This window comes from Oryx dammah, unplaced genomic scaffold, assembly GCF_014754425.2.
Source record: "Oryx dammah isolate SB20612 unplaced genomic scaffold, SCBI_Odam_1.1 HiC_scaffold_4, whole genome shotgun sequence".
NCBI classification, from domain to species: Eukaryota; Metazoa; Chordata; class Mammalia; order Artiodactyla; family Bovidae; genus Oryx; species Oryx dammah.
Window position 1 is genome coordinate 87,231,721 of NW_024070188.1, and position 18,514 is coordinate 87,250,234.

The following is an 18,514-nucleotide window of genomic DNA, read 5'->3' on the forward strand; positions in this document are numbered from 1 at the left end:
TATTTGTCTTTTTCCATGCCAGTACCATACTATTTTAAGTACTGTAACTTGAAATCAGAAAGTATGACACTTCACACTTTCTTCTTTCTCAAGATTGCTTTGGATTTTCAGGTCTCTTTTTTCTACTTCTATTCGGAGAAGGCAGTGGCACCCCACTCCAGTACTCTTGCCTGGAAAATCCCATGGGCGGAGGAGCCTGGTGGGCTGCAGTCCATGGGGTCACTAAGAGTCAGACATGACTGAGCCACTTCACTTTCATTTTTCACTTTCATGCACTGGAGAAGGAAATGGCAACCCACTCCAGTGTTCTTGCCTGGAGAGTCCCAGGGACGGGGGAGCCTGGTGGGCTGCCGTCTCTGGGGTCGCACAGAGTCAGACACGACTGAAGTGATTCAGCAGCAGCAGCAGCAGCAGCAGCAGCTACTTCTATTAAAAAAAAAAAAAAAAAAACAACCTGCCACTGGAAGCTTAATAGGGACTGTGTTAAATCTATAGATAGTTTGGGGTAGTATGGAAATCACAACAATACTAATTCTTCCAGTACATGAACACAGTACATGTTTCAATTTATTTGTGTCTTCTGCAATTTCTTTCATCAGTGTCTTGTAGTTTTCAGAGTAGAGGTATTTCATCTCCTTGGTTAAATTTATTCCTAAGAATTCAACTGCTTTTGATGCTATTGTAAATGGAATTATTTTATTTCTTTTTCAAATAGTACATTGTTAGTATGTAGAAATACTACTGATTTTTCAGCACGACTTTATCATATTCTTCAATTTTCCTGAATTAAGTGATTAGATCTTACAATTTTCCGGTGGTGTCTTTAGTACTTTCCTCTATATAAAATCATGTCATCTGGAGAAACAACGTTACATCTTCCTTTCAATTCTGATGCTTTTTGTTGCTTGTTTTGTCTAGGACTGCCCAGTGCCATGCTGAACAGAAGCGGTGAGAGTTGGCAAGCTTGTGTTGTTCCTGACCTTAGGAAAACATTTTCAACCTTAACACTTTGTAAACTGATTTGGGATGAGGAGATTGAGTGATAGTGGTCAAAAGGTACAAATGTCAAGTTATAAGATAAGTAAATACTGAGGACTCATTGTACAGCACGATGCTCAGACAGAGGACCCCTGGAGACCTGACTCGCCTTGCCCGTCAGGTCTCTACGCATGATCTGGTCATGGGTGGGATCTCCCATGCTGGCTCCTGGCATCTACCACTACTGCATGGTATTTTGAAAGTTGCTAGGAGAGTAAATCCTAAAAGTTCTCATCACAAGAAAAGAATTTATACAATTGATTTCAATAATTATGGCCAAACTACTATTTTTTGCCCCCTTTAGACAGCAAATTCCACTACAAGTGAATTCATATTCCATGCTTATTATAGCAAACGCTAAGCTTATAAAAGATAATTTGTAAATTTGAGTAGAATAATTGGTAAACTTAAAATGATGACTCTATGAAAAAACAGAGCTGAGTGCTTTGCTAGACCCCATGTCAGCTACCAACTTCTTATGTGATAATCTACGCGACCAGAGATACTATGTTGGGGGAGGGGGAGGAAAAGCCAGTAATAAAGGGGATAAGTAAAAACAGAATGAATGTCTATTACTCCCTGCAACAGAAAAGCAGCCAAACACGCAGAGGATAACCAGCTTAAACTGAACTAGAGTCAAAGAAAGTTGCGGCAAAACCTTCCATACAAGAAAACTAAAAACTTTCTGTTAATAGTTCTTTCATTTATTTCTTATTTTAAAAGCAACTCATATAAGAGGACTATAAACACATCTATAAATCCTCAAAATCCAAAAACCACCACAGTGATGTGCACTTGACTAGCTTTGCCTGTGTGGGTTTTTGTTTCAGTCTGTGTGTTTTTATGTGGTCCCTGTCTTGCAAACAGTGATGATATGCATGGTTCTGCAACTCACCAAACTCTAGCAAGCACAGTGGAGCATTACTCAGCCGTTAAAAAGAATACATTTGAATCAGTTCTAATGAGGTGGATGAAACTGGAGCCGATTATACAGAGAGAAGTAAGCCAGGAAGAAAAACACCAATATAGTATACTAATGCATATATATGGAATTTAGAAAGATGGTAATGATAACCCTGTATGTGAGACAGCAAAAGAGACACAGATGCTTAGAACAGTCTTTTGGACTCTGTGGGAGAGGGAGAGGGTGGGATGATTTGGGAGAATGGCACTGAAACATGTATAATATCATATATGAAACGAACCGCCAGTCCAGGTTCAATGTAGGATACTGTATGCTTGGGGCTGGTGCACTGGGATGACCCAGAGGGATGGTATGGGGAGGGAGGAGGGAGGGGGGTTCAGGATGGGGAACACGTGTATACCCGTGGCGGAGTCATGTTGATATATGGCAAAACCAATACAATATTGTAAAGTAATTAACCTCCAATTAAAACAAATAAATTTATATTTTAAAAAAAGGCAATGCTATCAGTTAGACATCTATTTTGGATTTTTACACTGTTTCCACATTTCCTATTACAGCCAATGAAGAACATGAAAAAAATAGCTAAAATAAAATTAGAGTAGAAAGACCAAAATTTAAACAGCATCTTCTCTTGTTCTTAAAATAAGAAAAAATATTTATGATGCACAATCTTTAGCAAAATGACTTCACACATATGCAAACTTCCAGCACTACAAAAGCAAACGAAATAAATGAAAATCTTTTAAAAATGAAAAGAACAGTGACTGAACTTGTTCATTTTTAAACTTCTACCTGAACTGCTGTGTTAGCCAACCTGCCTTTAAGCACCTTCCTGCTTCCTATCAAATCGCTTCTACCCAGAATTTCCTGTGCCGAACCCTGCTCTCCAGGGTCTTCCAGAAATAAAGCACTGCAAGTCCTGAAGCCCTGCCTCTGTCCCCTAGCTCCCCCAGACAACAGTGGAACCACGCTCCCTCGTCTGTGGGCTCCTCGATGGCCAAGACTGGGGTTCTGAGATGCTAACTTGCATTAGAATTATGGGGCAGTGGGGTCTTGTCAGAAAGCAGACTGCTGGTCCAACCACAGATGTTTCTGACTCAGGAGGTCTAGGGTGAGTTGCAACCTGTGGTATTGCTAACTAGTTCCCAAGGGATACTGATGCTGCTCTGAGGAACCAATAGTCAATCCAGCACCAACTCCTGCAAAAAGTCTTCTCAGTTTTCATACCTCTCAAAGACCGCAGTTGTCACAAGTGTTGTCTTGATAAACTATACCACACAACTTAACACGCTTATACTATACACCCTCATGGCTGTACGCTCCTGGTTTCACATCTTCTTTTCACACCACAAGACTGTGAGCCCCTCAAGGGCAGTAAACACAAGAAACGGCGCTCTTGTGACTTAAACTCATCCCGGGATGGACACTCAGACACGTAGACATGCTTACACTGTATGGGCTCTGAGTTCACAAGCAAACAATGTGAATTTTAAATCTCAAGCAAATTTAACTGCACTAAAATGCCCTATTTGTTAGACATTATGCTAGGGTGGGCTTCCCTGGGGGCTCAGTTGGTAAAGGATCTGCCTGAAATGCAAGGGACCACCTGCACTGCAGGGAGACCTGGCTTCCATCCCTGGGTCCGCAAGATCCCCTGCAGGAGGGCACGGCAGCCCACTCCAGGACTCTTGCCTGGGAAATCGCATGGACAGAGGAGCCTGGCGGGCTACAGTCCATGGGGTCGCAAGGGTCAGACATGACTGAGCGGCTGAAGCAGCAGCAGACACTATGTTAGATGTTTTCAAATACACAATGTCAACAAATACTAAAATAAGGTTAATCCTTAGATTAGGTGTTTATCATCTGTCTTCCTCTATCAGAAAGTGACCATGAGGGAATCAAGCTTCTAGTCCTTGTTCTCCAACTACACTTCCGTAACATGTACGCAAGCTGAATAAACAGCTAGAGAAACGAGCGAGTCGCACCTGGCCACATTCCAGCTACAACTCACCACTGAAAATCAACGTTTCTAGAAAGGATTATTCAACCTTTGGTCAAATCATCCAGATCAATGTTACATCTTCAGGATGTTTTAAGGAGTGGATTAAAACACATACACACAGAAGCAGTTAGATTGCTTATCTTTCACAGGTTTTTTATTTTTAAAAATCTGTTATATGAAACAAAAATTTAAATGCTGAAAAAGTTTATTAAATAAATAGATGCAATGATTTCTATTACATATTTTTTCTATATGTACAGTTAACAAACAAAATTTTTATAAAGAGAAGCACTGACCAAAACAAGGTCTTTTCAACACTGTCAGCTCATAACATTTTCACTAGTTAGAATCCCTTGGAACAAAAGTTTTACTTAGGAAATGTAGTAACAGTGTTGAATGCACAGACATTAGCTGCCACCAATAGGAATTTTACAGATAATATATAAAAACTGCTTCAATCTAGTCTGTAACAAAGCTACTAAATTTACTTGAATTAATTTCATAATCACTAACAAATTTGTGATGATCTGATTTAATCTTTGAAATTATCAAAATCCCCATCAACTTGATTGGATTGCTGAGGAGCTCAAACACTCTCTAAAAAGAATATATGAAAGATACATTTTTAACAGCAATATTTAAAATTAACAGAATTAATGAAATATATCAAATAACCCTTTACAAATGAATTAACATCAACTTTACCCCCCTTCTACTTACCAGATGGTGAACTCATATTTGTTTATAATTCAGATCAAGGCATGTAACATTCAACACATTTTCTGTTTTCCATTATGAAAAAAACTATGAAAGCTCTACGTGAAAATGTAACTTCAATTTTTGAGAGAGCAAGTTCAAGGAAAAGAGATAAAGTGCCCAAAGTGAAGTTCCCAGTAAACCATTTCAATTATGTTTATTCTTACTCATGGTATGTCTTAATGGGTCTACCCTAGTGGCTCAGATGGTAAAGAATCTGCCTGCAATGCAGGAGACCCAGGTGTGATCCTTGGGCGAGGAAGATCCCCTGGAGAAGGGAGCGGCAACCACTCCAGTATTCTTGCCTGGGAAGTCCATAGGGTCACAAAGAGTCAGACACAACTGAGCAACTAACACACACACACCTCTTAATAGCTAATACATCACTGGTCAGTGTCTTATTTACTGAAATCTTTTAACACTGTAATTCATGCTTCGTTAACTTAATATCCTGCTACATTACATATACTAGCATAGAAACTCGGAGAAGGCCATGGTACCCCACTCCAGTACTCCTGCCTGGAAAATCCCATGGACGGAGGAGCCTGGTGGGCTGCAGTCCATGGGATCACTAAGAGTTGGACACGACTGAGCCACTTCACTTTCACTTTTCACTTTCATGCATTGGAGAAGGAAATGGCAACCCATTCCAGTGTTCTTGCCTGGAGAATCCCAGGGACGGGGGAGCCTGGTGGGCTACCGTCTCTGGGGTCTCACAGAGTTGGGCACGACTGAAGCGACTTAGCAGCAGCAGCAGCAGCTACTTCTATTTAAAAAAACCTGCCACTGGAAGCTTAATAGGGACTGTGTTAAATCTATAGATAGTTTGGGGTAGTATGGAAATTACAACAGCAGCATAGAAACTGTATGTCATATAACAAGCAGGGCTGATGCTACCTAATCCACATTTTAGGTTGGGGCTTCCCTTGTAGCTCAGTCAGTAAAGAATTTGCCTGCAGTACAGGAGACCTGGGTTCGATCCCTGAGTTGAGAAGATCCCCTAGAGAAGGAAATGGCAACCCACTCCAGTATCCTTGCCTGGAAAATCTCATGGACAGAGGAACCTGGTGGATTGCAGTCCATGGCGTCGCAAAGAGTCGGGCACGACTGAGCGACTAACACATATATAGTAGGTTTAGGGGACATAATATAAATCTCACTAGTTCTAAGTATGAAATATCTAACAGTTTTATTTGAATGAAAATTAAATTCCATCTCAAGAATCATAGAGGTGGGAAAAAAATATAGTAACTACATTCTTTGAGAAAAAAAAAAAAAAGAAACCATTCATGTAAACATTGAAAGCAGCTAACAGCACCGATGTTTTCATTCTTAATTACCTGACATTTACAGATACATATGATAGTGAGATGGTCTGCTACTATATTTTAGACATAGAAATATAATAATAATAATAAATGCCAGCCAGAAAAGACAGCACTGCTACTTATCATTCTTAAATAATTTGGGTTCAGTCAATCACTCTCTTGAATACACAGTTTCCCTGTACAAAACGAATTATCACAGTCACATCTGGGGGGTTTTAAACAAAATCCACATATTTTAAGTTTTATTCTACTTCCAGAAGATTCCAAATAGAGTCATGCTGACGTCTTCATGCACCCCTTCTAATACCACCCATACTATCAACTAATAATTGGGAGTAAAGGAGCACAGTGGAGGTGCCAGCTCTTCTCTTGCCTGCCAAGATCCTCGAACAGCACTTAGGGTGTGAGCTGTGCTCCATCTCAGACTGCTCTTTCAAAACACGCAACTAGCTGGATCTGCATCATATCCTAATGTTTGTGTATTAATTTTATATTTATACTTTGAGATTTCTGTAGATGCTGAATAGTTCAGCAGGCTGAGTCTTGAAGAGTACCAGCTGGGCCCGTCAAATTTACTTTGCATAAAATCAGCATAAAATATAACAGTTAGTGAAACAATTCACAACCTGGATAATTTTTTCTTCCCTGAGTTTTTCCCAAATGGAAGTAGAGCTGTGAGAGGGTACAGGCCTCATTGCTTTCTGAGAAAATGTTTATATAGTCTCTAAAAGAGTACAAGAGCTTATAAGGGAAATAAACGCTATCTCCAATTTCCAAACATTACTGAAAATCAACTGTTTAGGATTTAGGATCAGAGGTCAACCTTCAAAAGACAACTGGCCTCAAAAGTACAGATAGAACTTGATGCATTTAAAATGAAAACAGTAAGAGTGAAGACTTCTGAAATTTAAATCCCTGCGGCCATGCGGTGGTTTGCCTTCCCCAAACCTTCTCTTCCACTCAGCGCAGACAGTGACTGCCGTCTACTTCACAAGACCGGTTGTCCCGGGCCCCTCACAAGACCGCTCTGGCTCACTACCAGACTAACTAGGGTAAAGCAGAAGCTTCTCTGTCTTCTTCTATTTGGTGGACTGTGAATTCCTTAGAAACTTGATAATTCCAGGACCTAAGAAGTGCTTCACACATAGTTTGCTGAGTAAATAGAAAGACAAGGTCTCTCAAGGGATTTTAAAACATATATTAAACAACAACTTCCTTCAAGAAGCATTTAAATAACTATGGGGGAGATAAGAAGGACATACAAGTTGTTCTGGTGTCAGTATAACCTAATCACCAAGTGTAGTGAAAGCGTCAGAGTGGGTCACTTGGAAGAAGAGAATGTAGCCTTCCCTGATGTAATCATTTATTAAATCAAAACCACCCACAGTGGTGTTTACAGACTCACCTAGTATGCACCAAGTGCGCCGTTAGGTGAGAAAAGCCGAAATGACCTCAACACACGTGGTCTACGCCCCCAACCTGCTCCCGGAGTTACCGCCCCGCAATTCTATCGAGAACTAGACACTGAGCCTCCAGGGATCCCTACGCTTCTCCTGGCACAGTTTCAACACCTACCAAGTGAACCCAGGTTTAATTCCCGTCCATGTAACCAGATGTAAAGGGTGAGTGTATGTGAAGTGCCCTGAAAATTACAGCCACCCTATGGTCCACTATAAATGTCATCGTAGTTTAAATAAAATGTGCCATTCATTCTCTATTTTTTAAGCACTTTGCCTTCTAAGCACCAAGCAAACAGTAGATACTGAGTAAAATACTAAATGAGAGAAAAACTGGCTTTTCTAAGAGCACAGTCATCATTAAAACAGTAAACACATTCAAGCAGTATCAAAGCTGGCCATTTAAAAGGCAAATATGATTTTGTAATTTAAATAACCCTTTATTTAGCTGTTTAAAAATTTGCATTTTCATATATCTTTCTCTAGGCAGAATATGCCTTTACACAATTTTCTGCCCCACAATGTAGATCATTTCCATACAAGGCTGGTTTTTCAGTGTTTTAAAAAATAAATATTTATTGAGTACTTACAATGTGCAAGGTATTGTGCAAATTATTTATTACAGGACAGCTTTCATTACTTCATTTTCTTTTAGCAAACTGACACACAAAGTGAAATAATTTGGGCAGGCTTGTCTCATTTTCAACAAACTGTCCTCCAAGATCTTTCTAGCTATCACACTTCCTCTTTCTGGGTTTACACATGGAAATGCAAACACTCCCTAAAAAATCCTCCCCACAAAAACTGTCTTCCTCAAGACATTTTCAATGAAAGGGGTTGGGAGCAGAATAAAGTTTACTTGAGAAAAAAACACAGAAATTTTTTAAAAAGTATAAGAAGACGGTGAGGGGAAAGACACAGGATGTTTCAGAGAACCATCACTACTTTAATCTGCAACCACATAAATGAAATCAAGATATTTAACTGGCTTTCTACATCTCAAAGAAGATTGGGCAGTGCTTTCTCGTGCCACTCACGCAAGCTCATCGCTACATTTTGCCTTTACACAGCCTGCAGGGGCCAGGCTATAGAATCTCACTGAATAAGAAGGCGGTGCAGATACATTCTTACGATGAACTCTCTGGAAAAGGAGGCAGAAAGGGTCTTACCAGACCCCAGCCCTGGCGGCAGAATTAACGGCTTTTTCACACCCTTCCACTGCCGACCGCCTCACCCCGGTTCCTACAGCTGCCTCCTGAGATGCGGTCACTTCTTGGCCTGTTCTCAACACTGGACAGTGAGCCCCAAGGGGCCGCTTCACGCACATTCTCAGTTGTAGCAGCTGTCTAGCCCTGCACAGGGTCACTTTCAAAATCATCTTCCTATAAGAAAAGGTTTTCTTCTAGCATAACTGAGCACTGTTTCAATCACACATTGCTATTCTTAATAATCATTTAACTCCTGAGTATATGTATCAAGTACTTTAAAGGATTATTTGGTTAACTAGTATAGAAAACAGATTCAGGATATGGAGTGATGCATTCAAATATTTATAAAATTTAAAAGAAAACTATCCCTGTCATGCTAAAGTGAAAGTGAAAAGTCACTCAGTCGTGTCTGAGTCTTTGCGACCCCATGGAATGTATCCATGGAATTCTCCAGGCCAGAATCCTGGAGTAGGCAGCTACTCCCTTTTCCAGGGGATCTTCCCAACCCAGGGATCAAACCCAGGTCTTCCGCATTGCAGGTGGATTCTTTACCAGCTGAGCCACCAGGGAAGCCCAAGAATACTAAAGTGGGTAGCCTATCCCTTCTCCAGAGGATCTTCCCAACCCAGGAATCAAACCAGGGTTTCCCACATTGCAGGCGGATTCTTTACCAGCTGAGCCACCACTAAAACAGTCTGCAATTCCTTTCATTTTCTAAGTATGCTCAATTTTGTATTTAACAGACATCATATATATTTTTTAACTTTGTATTTTATATTGGAGTGTAACTGATTAACAATGCTGACATCATGTAATTTGGGATCATGTTATTACTCATCAGTACATAGAAGTTGAAATTTGCATCTTGCCTTAAGCACAACTCAGTCACACTTAAAAGTTTCAAACATCTCAAATTATTTTCAAATGTGTAAGGTTTGTAACAAATGAAATATGCCATGCCAAGCTTTATTCTTACTATTAGTGCTATGAACCTTTTGAAAAAAACACGCCTGTCTCTGATGTATGTATGTTTCTCTCTCTTTCTCCTTTTTCCCCTCCCTTTCAATCCACACATACATGCACAGACATTCATACACACCCGTGGACATGTACTTTAAAGACCATCTTGTGCTTCAATATCCAAAGCTCTCTTTTTAAAAAATTAACGTCTTTCTTCTCGTAAAAATTATGTTAGACAGTTACAGAAGCTTTCCTCTGTAGAGTAAGGAAAGTTGGCTTCAAGCACAATACTCAGTAGCATAGTTCTAACAGCGTGATATTTTAATGATGATCACTTCTGAACTTTAAGAGTAGCATTTTTGTCACACTAAAAAACTTCCAGAAAAGTAGTATACACGTTTGCTTATATAAAAGTTCTCCATAAATTAAAATTATATACAAACTTTAATTTCTACTATAAAAACAACAGTCACAGAAATGAGAAGTCATAATCAGCCAAATATAAATTCATCTAAATCCAAAATTCAAACACTATCATAAGCAAAGTCAATATATTAATATAGATTCAACTCGGGGGAAATTCATTTGACTTCACATGTTTTTTTTTTGAGTCCACCTCCCATTTTTCATTAATATAACCATATCCTAAGTTTATGAGTATAAATAAAACATCCAATGCAACTCAGTTTTCCCACTGTGCACATATAAAACTTGTTTCAATAATACATTTTCCAAAATGTAATAATGTAATAATATAGATATATTTTTGAAATATATATGGAATATTTTTATAATCAATAATAATAATTGCATAAAATCAAGTCTATTACTAGCTTCCAGATTTTTCAATGTGGTCATATCTAAATAAATTTTCAATTTTTTGACTAAAGATCATTTTTTTTAAAGATCATTCTTTTGTATTTATTTCCTCTCATTCTAACTTATTTTATCTTTTTAAGCAGAATAAAATTCTTACAGAATTCATGTACTAATGTTTGTCTATATTTTACTTTTAGCATTTTTTGTTAAGTGACAAACACCTTTTTTGTCACTGTGAAATAGAGAAAAACCCAGCACTCAATCTGAATGAGGTCTTACCTTCTGATTTCTTGTTTTTCCGCTTCAGCCATTTTTCTACAGTCTCTGCACTAACGCTTTCAGACACAAATTCATCTAATACCTGAGGGTGGAGAGAAAGATAGGCCTTCACTTTTTCATCTGTCAAATCTGCAAAAGAATTGAACAGAATAAAATTAACCAATGTGACATCTTCGTTTACATCAAAGATATGGAAAAATGACACATTATGCAAAAAGGTTTAGCACATAAATATCTCTAATGACATACATACGTTCAATGGACGATGATTCAACTATAAGCAGGGACGGAGCTCAGCTACAACACGGAGAAACCTTAAGGACAGTATGGTAAGCAAAATCAGCTAGACGCGAAGGGCGAATATTATACGATTCCACCTATGGGAAACCTCTGGACCGGGTAAACTCAGAGAGACAAAGCAGGTTAGTGGCTTCCAGGAGCTGAGGGAAAAGAGAATGAGGAATTCTTTGTGGGTACAGAGTTTCTGGTTTGGGAAGCAGACGGGGGTGATGGTGGCCCACATTGTGAGTAATCATTAATGCCACTGGATTATATACTTGATATGCTTAAAATGGCAAATTCTGTGTTATTTACGTTTTACCACTTTGAAAAAGTAGGAAAAAAAGTAAAGTTAGAACTTCAGAAATTTTAAACTATGGATATTTCATCATGTTACACAGCTGTTTTCCAACAAGAAATGTCAGTGTTGTCTTTGAATCAGCGCTGTATTCTAGTGCTGCGCGGTTAAGCCTTACAAAGCACTTCTACTTGTAATTATCATACATTTAACACTTATCAAAAGTGAAACTCTCATAAGAGTATCAAACAGGAGAGTAAAGTACTAATAGACTTTGGGGGCTAAAAATATGGTTAACGAATAAGTTCTTATCTTTTGCTGTCTACAGCACAAATTCTCCTTTTTCTCAGGGCCACTGAATCCAATGACACAACTGACTTCAGTCCAAAATAATCTCAACATTTTTTCATTGATATTCAATATATATAGTCCATTTCACAAAAGTAATCTTCAAAGTCTAACACTAACTGTTGAACAGACAGAATTTTCAAAGAACTTTTGCAGATCTTCACTTAAAAAATATAAAATCATACACTGTCACACTGTTGCTTCAGGTTGGTATGCCATTTCACTAAAGCACTCAAAATCACAGGCTATCAGTAGTCATTACTCAGTGATTTTAATTATTTAAAATAATTATTCAGAGTACTGCTGAATACTCTGTGAATTATTCAATAAATTACCATCCTTAGGGACGGTTAGGTGGAAAAGGCAACGGAAATTCATACTTTTAGATGCAGAAAAAACAAAACCAAGCATATCGTTATGACTTCAGAGAACAGGCTGCATGCCTGCAGCACCAGGCAAGGCACAGAACTTATACATATTCATTAATTCTGCTGGGGACTAAAGTCACAACTGCATGATTCCACAACAGAATGGTATTACTGAGAAAGCAAATGATTTATTTCAATGAATTCAGTGATTAGTTAAGCACTTGATTTAAATGATATACAGCTCTTATACATAATTATGTAGTTGAATTAGATTAATAAAGAAACAAGACCCAGTCCATGTTCACCCTGCAAAGAGCCTCAGGGATGTAAAATCCAATTTGAGAAATTCTATAAGGTACTGAAAGATATGAGACTCATTAAAGTAAGAGAGAGCTCTCTTGACAAAGCAAGTTAGAGTCTCCAGATACAAACGGCACAGCATAGAAGTAAGCTGAGAACTGATCTGACCTCGAGAAAACAAAGTAATGTTCACACTCTGATTATGCCCATAAAAGTGGAACATTCAACATTTGATTCAAATTCAAATTCAAATTCAACATTTGATTCCTTCTTAAAGCTTCCTTGTATCACTTTTGTGACATAATATGGTTCCTATCCTAACTTTCTATTTGCTCTTCACCTCCGCTTTCTCTACAATCATCTACAATGATGACAGCAAAATCTGAATCAAGAATTTTAGTATATTTTTGATCTCTAGTTTGGAAATTCTTCCATCATCTCAAGCTCCATCTTGATTCAAAACTGTGTGAGTCATCTCCTTCCCACTTATTCCCAAAGTGATTTTAACTCTTTTTTCCTGTTACTACTATTCTCCATTCTTCCAGAAACTCAGGCTGAAAACGTAAAGTCATAATTGACTCACTGTCACCTCATTTCATCTTGGTGCATATTATATGTACAAGTCCTATTTGCCAAATTACATATCAGATAAAGGAACTCTATCTGAGATATACAAAGAATGCTTAAAACTTTACAAGAAAAAAAAAAACACAATTATAAATGAGTCAAAGAGCTGACACTCTGTCTAAGGAAGATACAGATATGGCAAATAAGAATATGAAAAGATCATTTGTCACTAGTGAGTTAAACAAAAATGAGATTCCACTGTCTATTAGAGTAGTTACAATCCAAAAAACTGACTAACACAAATAATACAGAAAGAAACTTCACCTCATCGACTATTTGGTTAGTTCATTGCCGTAAGACAGGATACATGCTTAATTTGTTCCCCTTTATTGACCAGTTTTTACAATGAGTTGGTTCAGTAGCATTCTCCTGTAGGTGAAGAACTAAACATTTTACTACTGTGAGCCCATGCATGCATGCATGCTCAGTCGCTCAGTCATCTCTGACTCTTTGTGACCCCATGGACTATAGCCCACTAGGCTCCTCTGTCCATGGGATCTCCAGGCAAGAATGCTGGAGTGGGTTGCCATGCCCTCCTCCAGGGGATCTTGCTGACCCAGAGATCGAATCTATGTCTCTTAGACAGACAGGCTGAGTGAGAAAGGAAAGACGTTTATTCTAAGGACCTGGCTCACACGGGATCTTTTCAACTCAGGGATCAAACCTGTGTCTCTGGCATCTCCTGCACTGCAGGTGGACGCTTTGCCACTGAGCCACCAGGGAAGCCCAGATGTCTCTCAAGAAATGTACAAGCTACTGCATTTTAAAGTCTCTTGGAATGTTCTTCTCTGATTATGTCACTGACTCAATACACATTTAGGTTTACCTCTGATGGTATCTGTAAATGTGTCTTTATGACAAACTGTTATTCTAAAAATGGACATCTACATGCTGAAGAATTTTTTTTAATTCTGGAATCTTGCCACTTTAAGATTCATTAAAATTAGAAAATCCCCTTCAAATCAGAGGCTGAAGGACTATTGTTTTTCTCAGAGGGATACTTTTAAATTAATTACAAGTACTGAAGGATCTATTGCTAGAAATAGGAAAAAAAAACCCACAATTTTTCAAGTATTAACTCTGCTATCTTAATTTGCAGATAAAATCTATATTATTTGTCTGTACTCTTTTTGCAAAAGCAGTGGAAACTGCATGGCAGGAGCCCAGCACCCTCCCCCGCCCACCCCTGCTCCTGAGCCCCTATTTCACAGCGCCCTTCTGCTGCTGCTGCTGCTGCTGCTAAGTCGCCTCAGTCATGTCCGACTCTGTGCAACCCCACGGATGGCAGCCCACCAGGCTCCCCAGTCCCTGGGATTCTCCAGGCAAGAACACTGGAGTGGGTTGCGATTTCTTTCTCCCCATGGCGCCCTTATGCTACCCTAACTCAGCTCTGCTCTGTCTTAAAAGAACTCTTCTCTGAGGCAGGGTGTCTTACCATCAAGTCTTCTCCTGCCCCATTATCCAACTCAATAGAGTTAGTTGAGTAGCTAACCTCAACTGGATTAGAAGAAACTATATATTTCAAAATTCTAAGGTATATATTACTAATAATCTTTTCTCTGATTCGTCACAATAATTGTCTCAACTTCATATTTTCCCATATACTTACTCCAGGTGTAAAGAATAAGTAAATAATTCTAAGCTTCTTAAAGTCTTCATTCAACTGTTAGATAGCTTTGGATTAAAAATAAGCAACCAGAAAAAGAAAAGAAAAAAGAACTTCTCATGCTATTAAACATTGCACTGTAATCGTTCAATTGTCAAGAACAACCTGAGCTAAGAGGGGGCTGAAACGCGTGTCACCATGAGGAGTCGCGAATGACAACAAATGATTAGCTGAGAGAACACACGATTCTTGGTGGACATTATTAACTCTTCAGAGACAATGCGTGGGCTTCCCTGGTGGTCCAGTAGTTGAGAACCCAGCTTGCAGCGCACAGGACACAGGGTGGATCCCAGACTGAGAAGACGCCATGCGCCGCAGAGCAACCGAGCCTGTGGGCCTCAACCACCCAGGCGCGCGCGGCACAGCCCACGCCACCATGAGAGAGTCTGTGCCGCCACTAAGATTGAGGACAGCCAAATCAATAAACACGTGTGTTTTTAAAAATACCATTGAAAACATATGTTTTAAGAAATAAACTTTCTAAGTGTAGGGGAACAACATCTGTCAAGTTAAAAGAAAACAAGGTCTCTCATGTCATGCTCAGCAGCAGTGGGTGGTCACACTGCTCAACGGCAAGGCTTTGCTAAAAGTTGTGTGTGCATGTGTGTACGCACAAGTTGCAGGTGGTCATTCTCCTAGGTTGAATATACATGTTGAGAGTGAAAAAGTTGGGTTAAAGCTCAACATTCAGAAAACGAAGATCATGGCATCTGGTCCCATCACTTCATGGAAAATAGATGGGGAAACAGTGGAAACAGTGTCAGACTTTATTTTTTTGGACTCCAAAATCACTGCAGATGGTAACTGCAGCCATGAAATTAAAAGACACTTACTCCTTGGAAGCAAAGTTATGACCAACCTAGACAGCATATTCAAAAGCAGAGACATTACTTTGCCAACAAAGGTCTGTTTAGTCAAGGCTATGGTTTTTCCAGTAGTCATGTATGGATGTGAGAGTTGGACTGTGAAGAAGGCTGAGAGTCGAAGAATTGATGTTGTTGAACTGTGGTGTTGGAGAAGACTCTTGAGAGTCCCTTGGACTGCAAGGAGATCCAACCAGTCCATTCTAAAGGAGATCAGTCCTGGGTGTTCTTTGGAAGGAATGATGCTAAAGCTGAAGCTCCAGTACTTTGGCCACCTCATATGTAGAGTTGACTCATTAGAAAAGACTCTGATGATGGGAGGGATTGGGGGCAGGAGGAGAAGGGGACAGCAGAGGATGAGATGGCTGGATGGCATCACTGACTCAATGGACATGAGTTTGAGTGAACTCTGGGAGCTGGTGATGGACAGGGAGGCCTAATGTGCTGCAGTTCATGGGGTCACAAAGAGTCAGACACAACTGAGCGACTGAACTGAACTGAACTGATGCACCACCTTCTTTAGCCAAAATCAAGCGCAGTTTAGCAGAGGAATGAGCTTAATGTCAGGCAAATGGGCCTTCTGAATCCTGCACTCAGCTTTGTACACTTTCCCCCTCCTGAGTATCTCTCTCTCTCTCTCTGTCTCTGTCTCTCTCTCCCATCTCTACTCCAACCATGAGATCTCCTTGCTTATAGAAGGATACAACAGCTAGAGCATCAGTTAGTCACTGTCTGCCCCTCCCCACAACACTTCTCAGTATGTAATTCCAGGGTATTATACAGGGTATTATAAAAGTTGGCTTAGAACTCAACATTTAGAAAACTAAGATCATGGCATCTGGTCCCATCACTTCATGGCAAATAGATGGGAAAACAACAGAAACAGTGGCAGATTTTACTTTTTTGGGCTCTAAAATCACTACAGATGGTGACTGCAGCCATGAAATTAAAAGACGCTTGCTCCTTGGAAGAAAAATTATAACCTACCTAGACATCATATTAAAAAGCAGAGACATTACTTTGCCAACAAAGGTCCATCTAGTCAAAGCTATGGTTTTTCCAGTAGTCATGTATGGATATGAGTTGGACTATAAAGAAAGTTGCGCACGGAAGAATTGACGCTTTTGAACTTTGGTGTTGGAGAAGACTCTTGAGAGTCCCTTGGACTGCAAGGAGATCCAACCAGTCCATCCTAAAGGAAATCAGTCCTGAATATTCACTGGAAGGACTGATGCTGAAGTTGCATCTCCAATACTTTGGCCACCTGATTTGAAGAACTGACTCATTGGAAAAGACCCTGATGCTGGGAAAGATTGAAGGCAAGAGGAGAAGAAGACGACAGAGGATGAGATGGCTGGATGGCGTCACCAACTCAATGGACATGAGTTTGAGTAAGCTCCGGGAGTTGGTGATGGACGGGGAGGCCTGGCGTGCTGCAGTCCACGGGGTCGCAAAGGGTCGGACACGGCTGAGCCACTGAACTGAAGTGAACTGAGGACTAATAACCCAGGGCATTGTGTGCCTGGCACAGAGTAAACGCTCAACAAAAACTGGCTGAATAATGCATCCCAGCACCGACACTGTAAGAAAGGAAAACAAACACAGAGCAGCTTGAAAGTCAACAGTGAGCGCCGCGGAAGCAACCATCCAGGCTGGACACAACTACAAGCCCAGGAGCCCACCTAAAGCCCGCTGCCTCCTGTTCTTGACACGTGCCCTGAGCTTATTATGCTTTAGTGGGATTGCTACTGACCACTGCTATCTCCCAAATCGGAACTATATGACACATTTCACTTCAGATTATAGACTGAGAAACCTGACTGCTAAATTTTGGACTTTGACACGAAGGCAGGAGGAAATCTATGGAGCAGAAACCACTTGGAACCACCGGTTAGACCTGAAAGGAAGTCTAATTTAGACCCCATTTTTCCCCATGCTTCCTTCATTTCCTCAAACGTGCCCAGTCCTTCCCATCCACCGTCTCCTCTAGAGTCTGCCCTGAGTCTTCTCCACGCTTCACCACTTGTCTAAGTGAGACATTTAGCTGATGGAAAAGCAGTTTTCTCAGAGATAACTGCCCTGACCACACGCTCTACGTTCACTCCACTGCTCTACAATTCTCTCTCACTCCACATCATCCATCCCAAGTTGAACTCTATTTTCTTATTGTTCTCTTATTGGACTCCAGCCTCTGCGGGCAGACGACGAGCTGCACGAGGGCAGTAGCTGGCCTGTCACTCTCCACTGTCCTCGGAGCCAGGTCCTGGCCACAAGCAGGACAGACGACACGCCCGCCTGAGCCTGTTCTGAGGGTCTCCCTGCAGGCTTGGTCTTTGACTGGCACTAGAGAACTTGGCTTGGAGCGTGTTGCCAGTGAGCTGCTGGGCCCAGAATGCTTGTGCAAACTGTGTGATTTATGCCAAACACCTGCTTTCATTCTGGGAGTCTGTATTCTGGACAGCCGCAGGCAGACTGTGCCTATGTGAGGAGCCCCCAGCAAGAACACCAGTGCTGAGTCTCTAGTGAGTCTCCCTCGTCAGCAGTACTGCACACGCGCCATCACCGTCATTTCTGGGGGTGATCAGACACGTCCTGTGTGACTCTCTGGGGGAGGACTCCTGCCAGATCCCCTGGTCTTCACCCTGTGCACCGCCCCCTCCGCTGGTTCGGGACTGCACCCTCTCTTGCCATAAGAAGTCTTGACCGTAAGTATGACTACGTGTCCCGGAGCCCTAGCAAATCACTGAGCTTAGAAGCAGTCTTGGGAATCCCCAGCACAGGGACCATCAACAATAATAAATGAATCCACAGACATTGCAGACGTGCAGCCACGTGGCTGCAAACTGTGCCCAGTCCTGCAAGATCACACAGGCACCCAGGTCGGAAAGCAAGTGTCCCAGCGAGGAGCCCTGCTTCTCAGCGGCCCGAGACCCCCACTCCTCCTCCCGACACCGGATGAGATTCGTTTCTTTCCCACTACTTTCCTGTTT

At 40.7% G+C, this 18,514-nt stretch overlaps 1 protein-coding gene across 1 annotated transcript in view; it reads right to left on the reverse strand.

Annotated features, from left to right (window-relative positions):
• The window catches only part of PDE10A (phosphodiesterase 10A), a gene marked incomplete at its 5' end in the record, with an annotated part of 146,927 nt that extends 135,959 nt beyond the window's left edge, over positions 1 to 10,968 (reverse strand). Inside the window, one exon of the mRNA XM_040238759.1 lies at positions 10,776 to 10,968. Coding sequence (XP_040094693.1) covers positions 10,776 to 10,968 — 193 coding nt within the window. The remainder of the gene's footprint in view (positions 1 to 10,775) is intronic.
• Between the last annotated feature and the right edge of the window lie 7,546 nt (positions 10,969 to 18,514).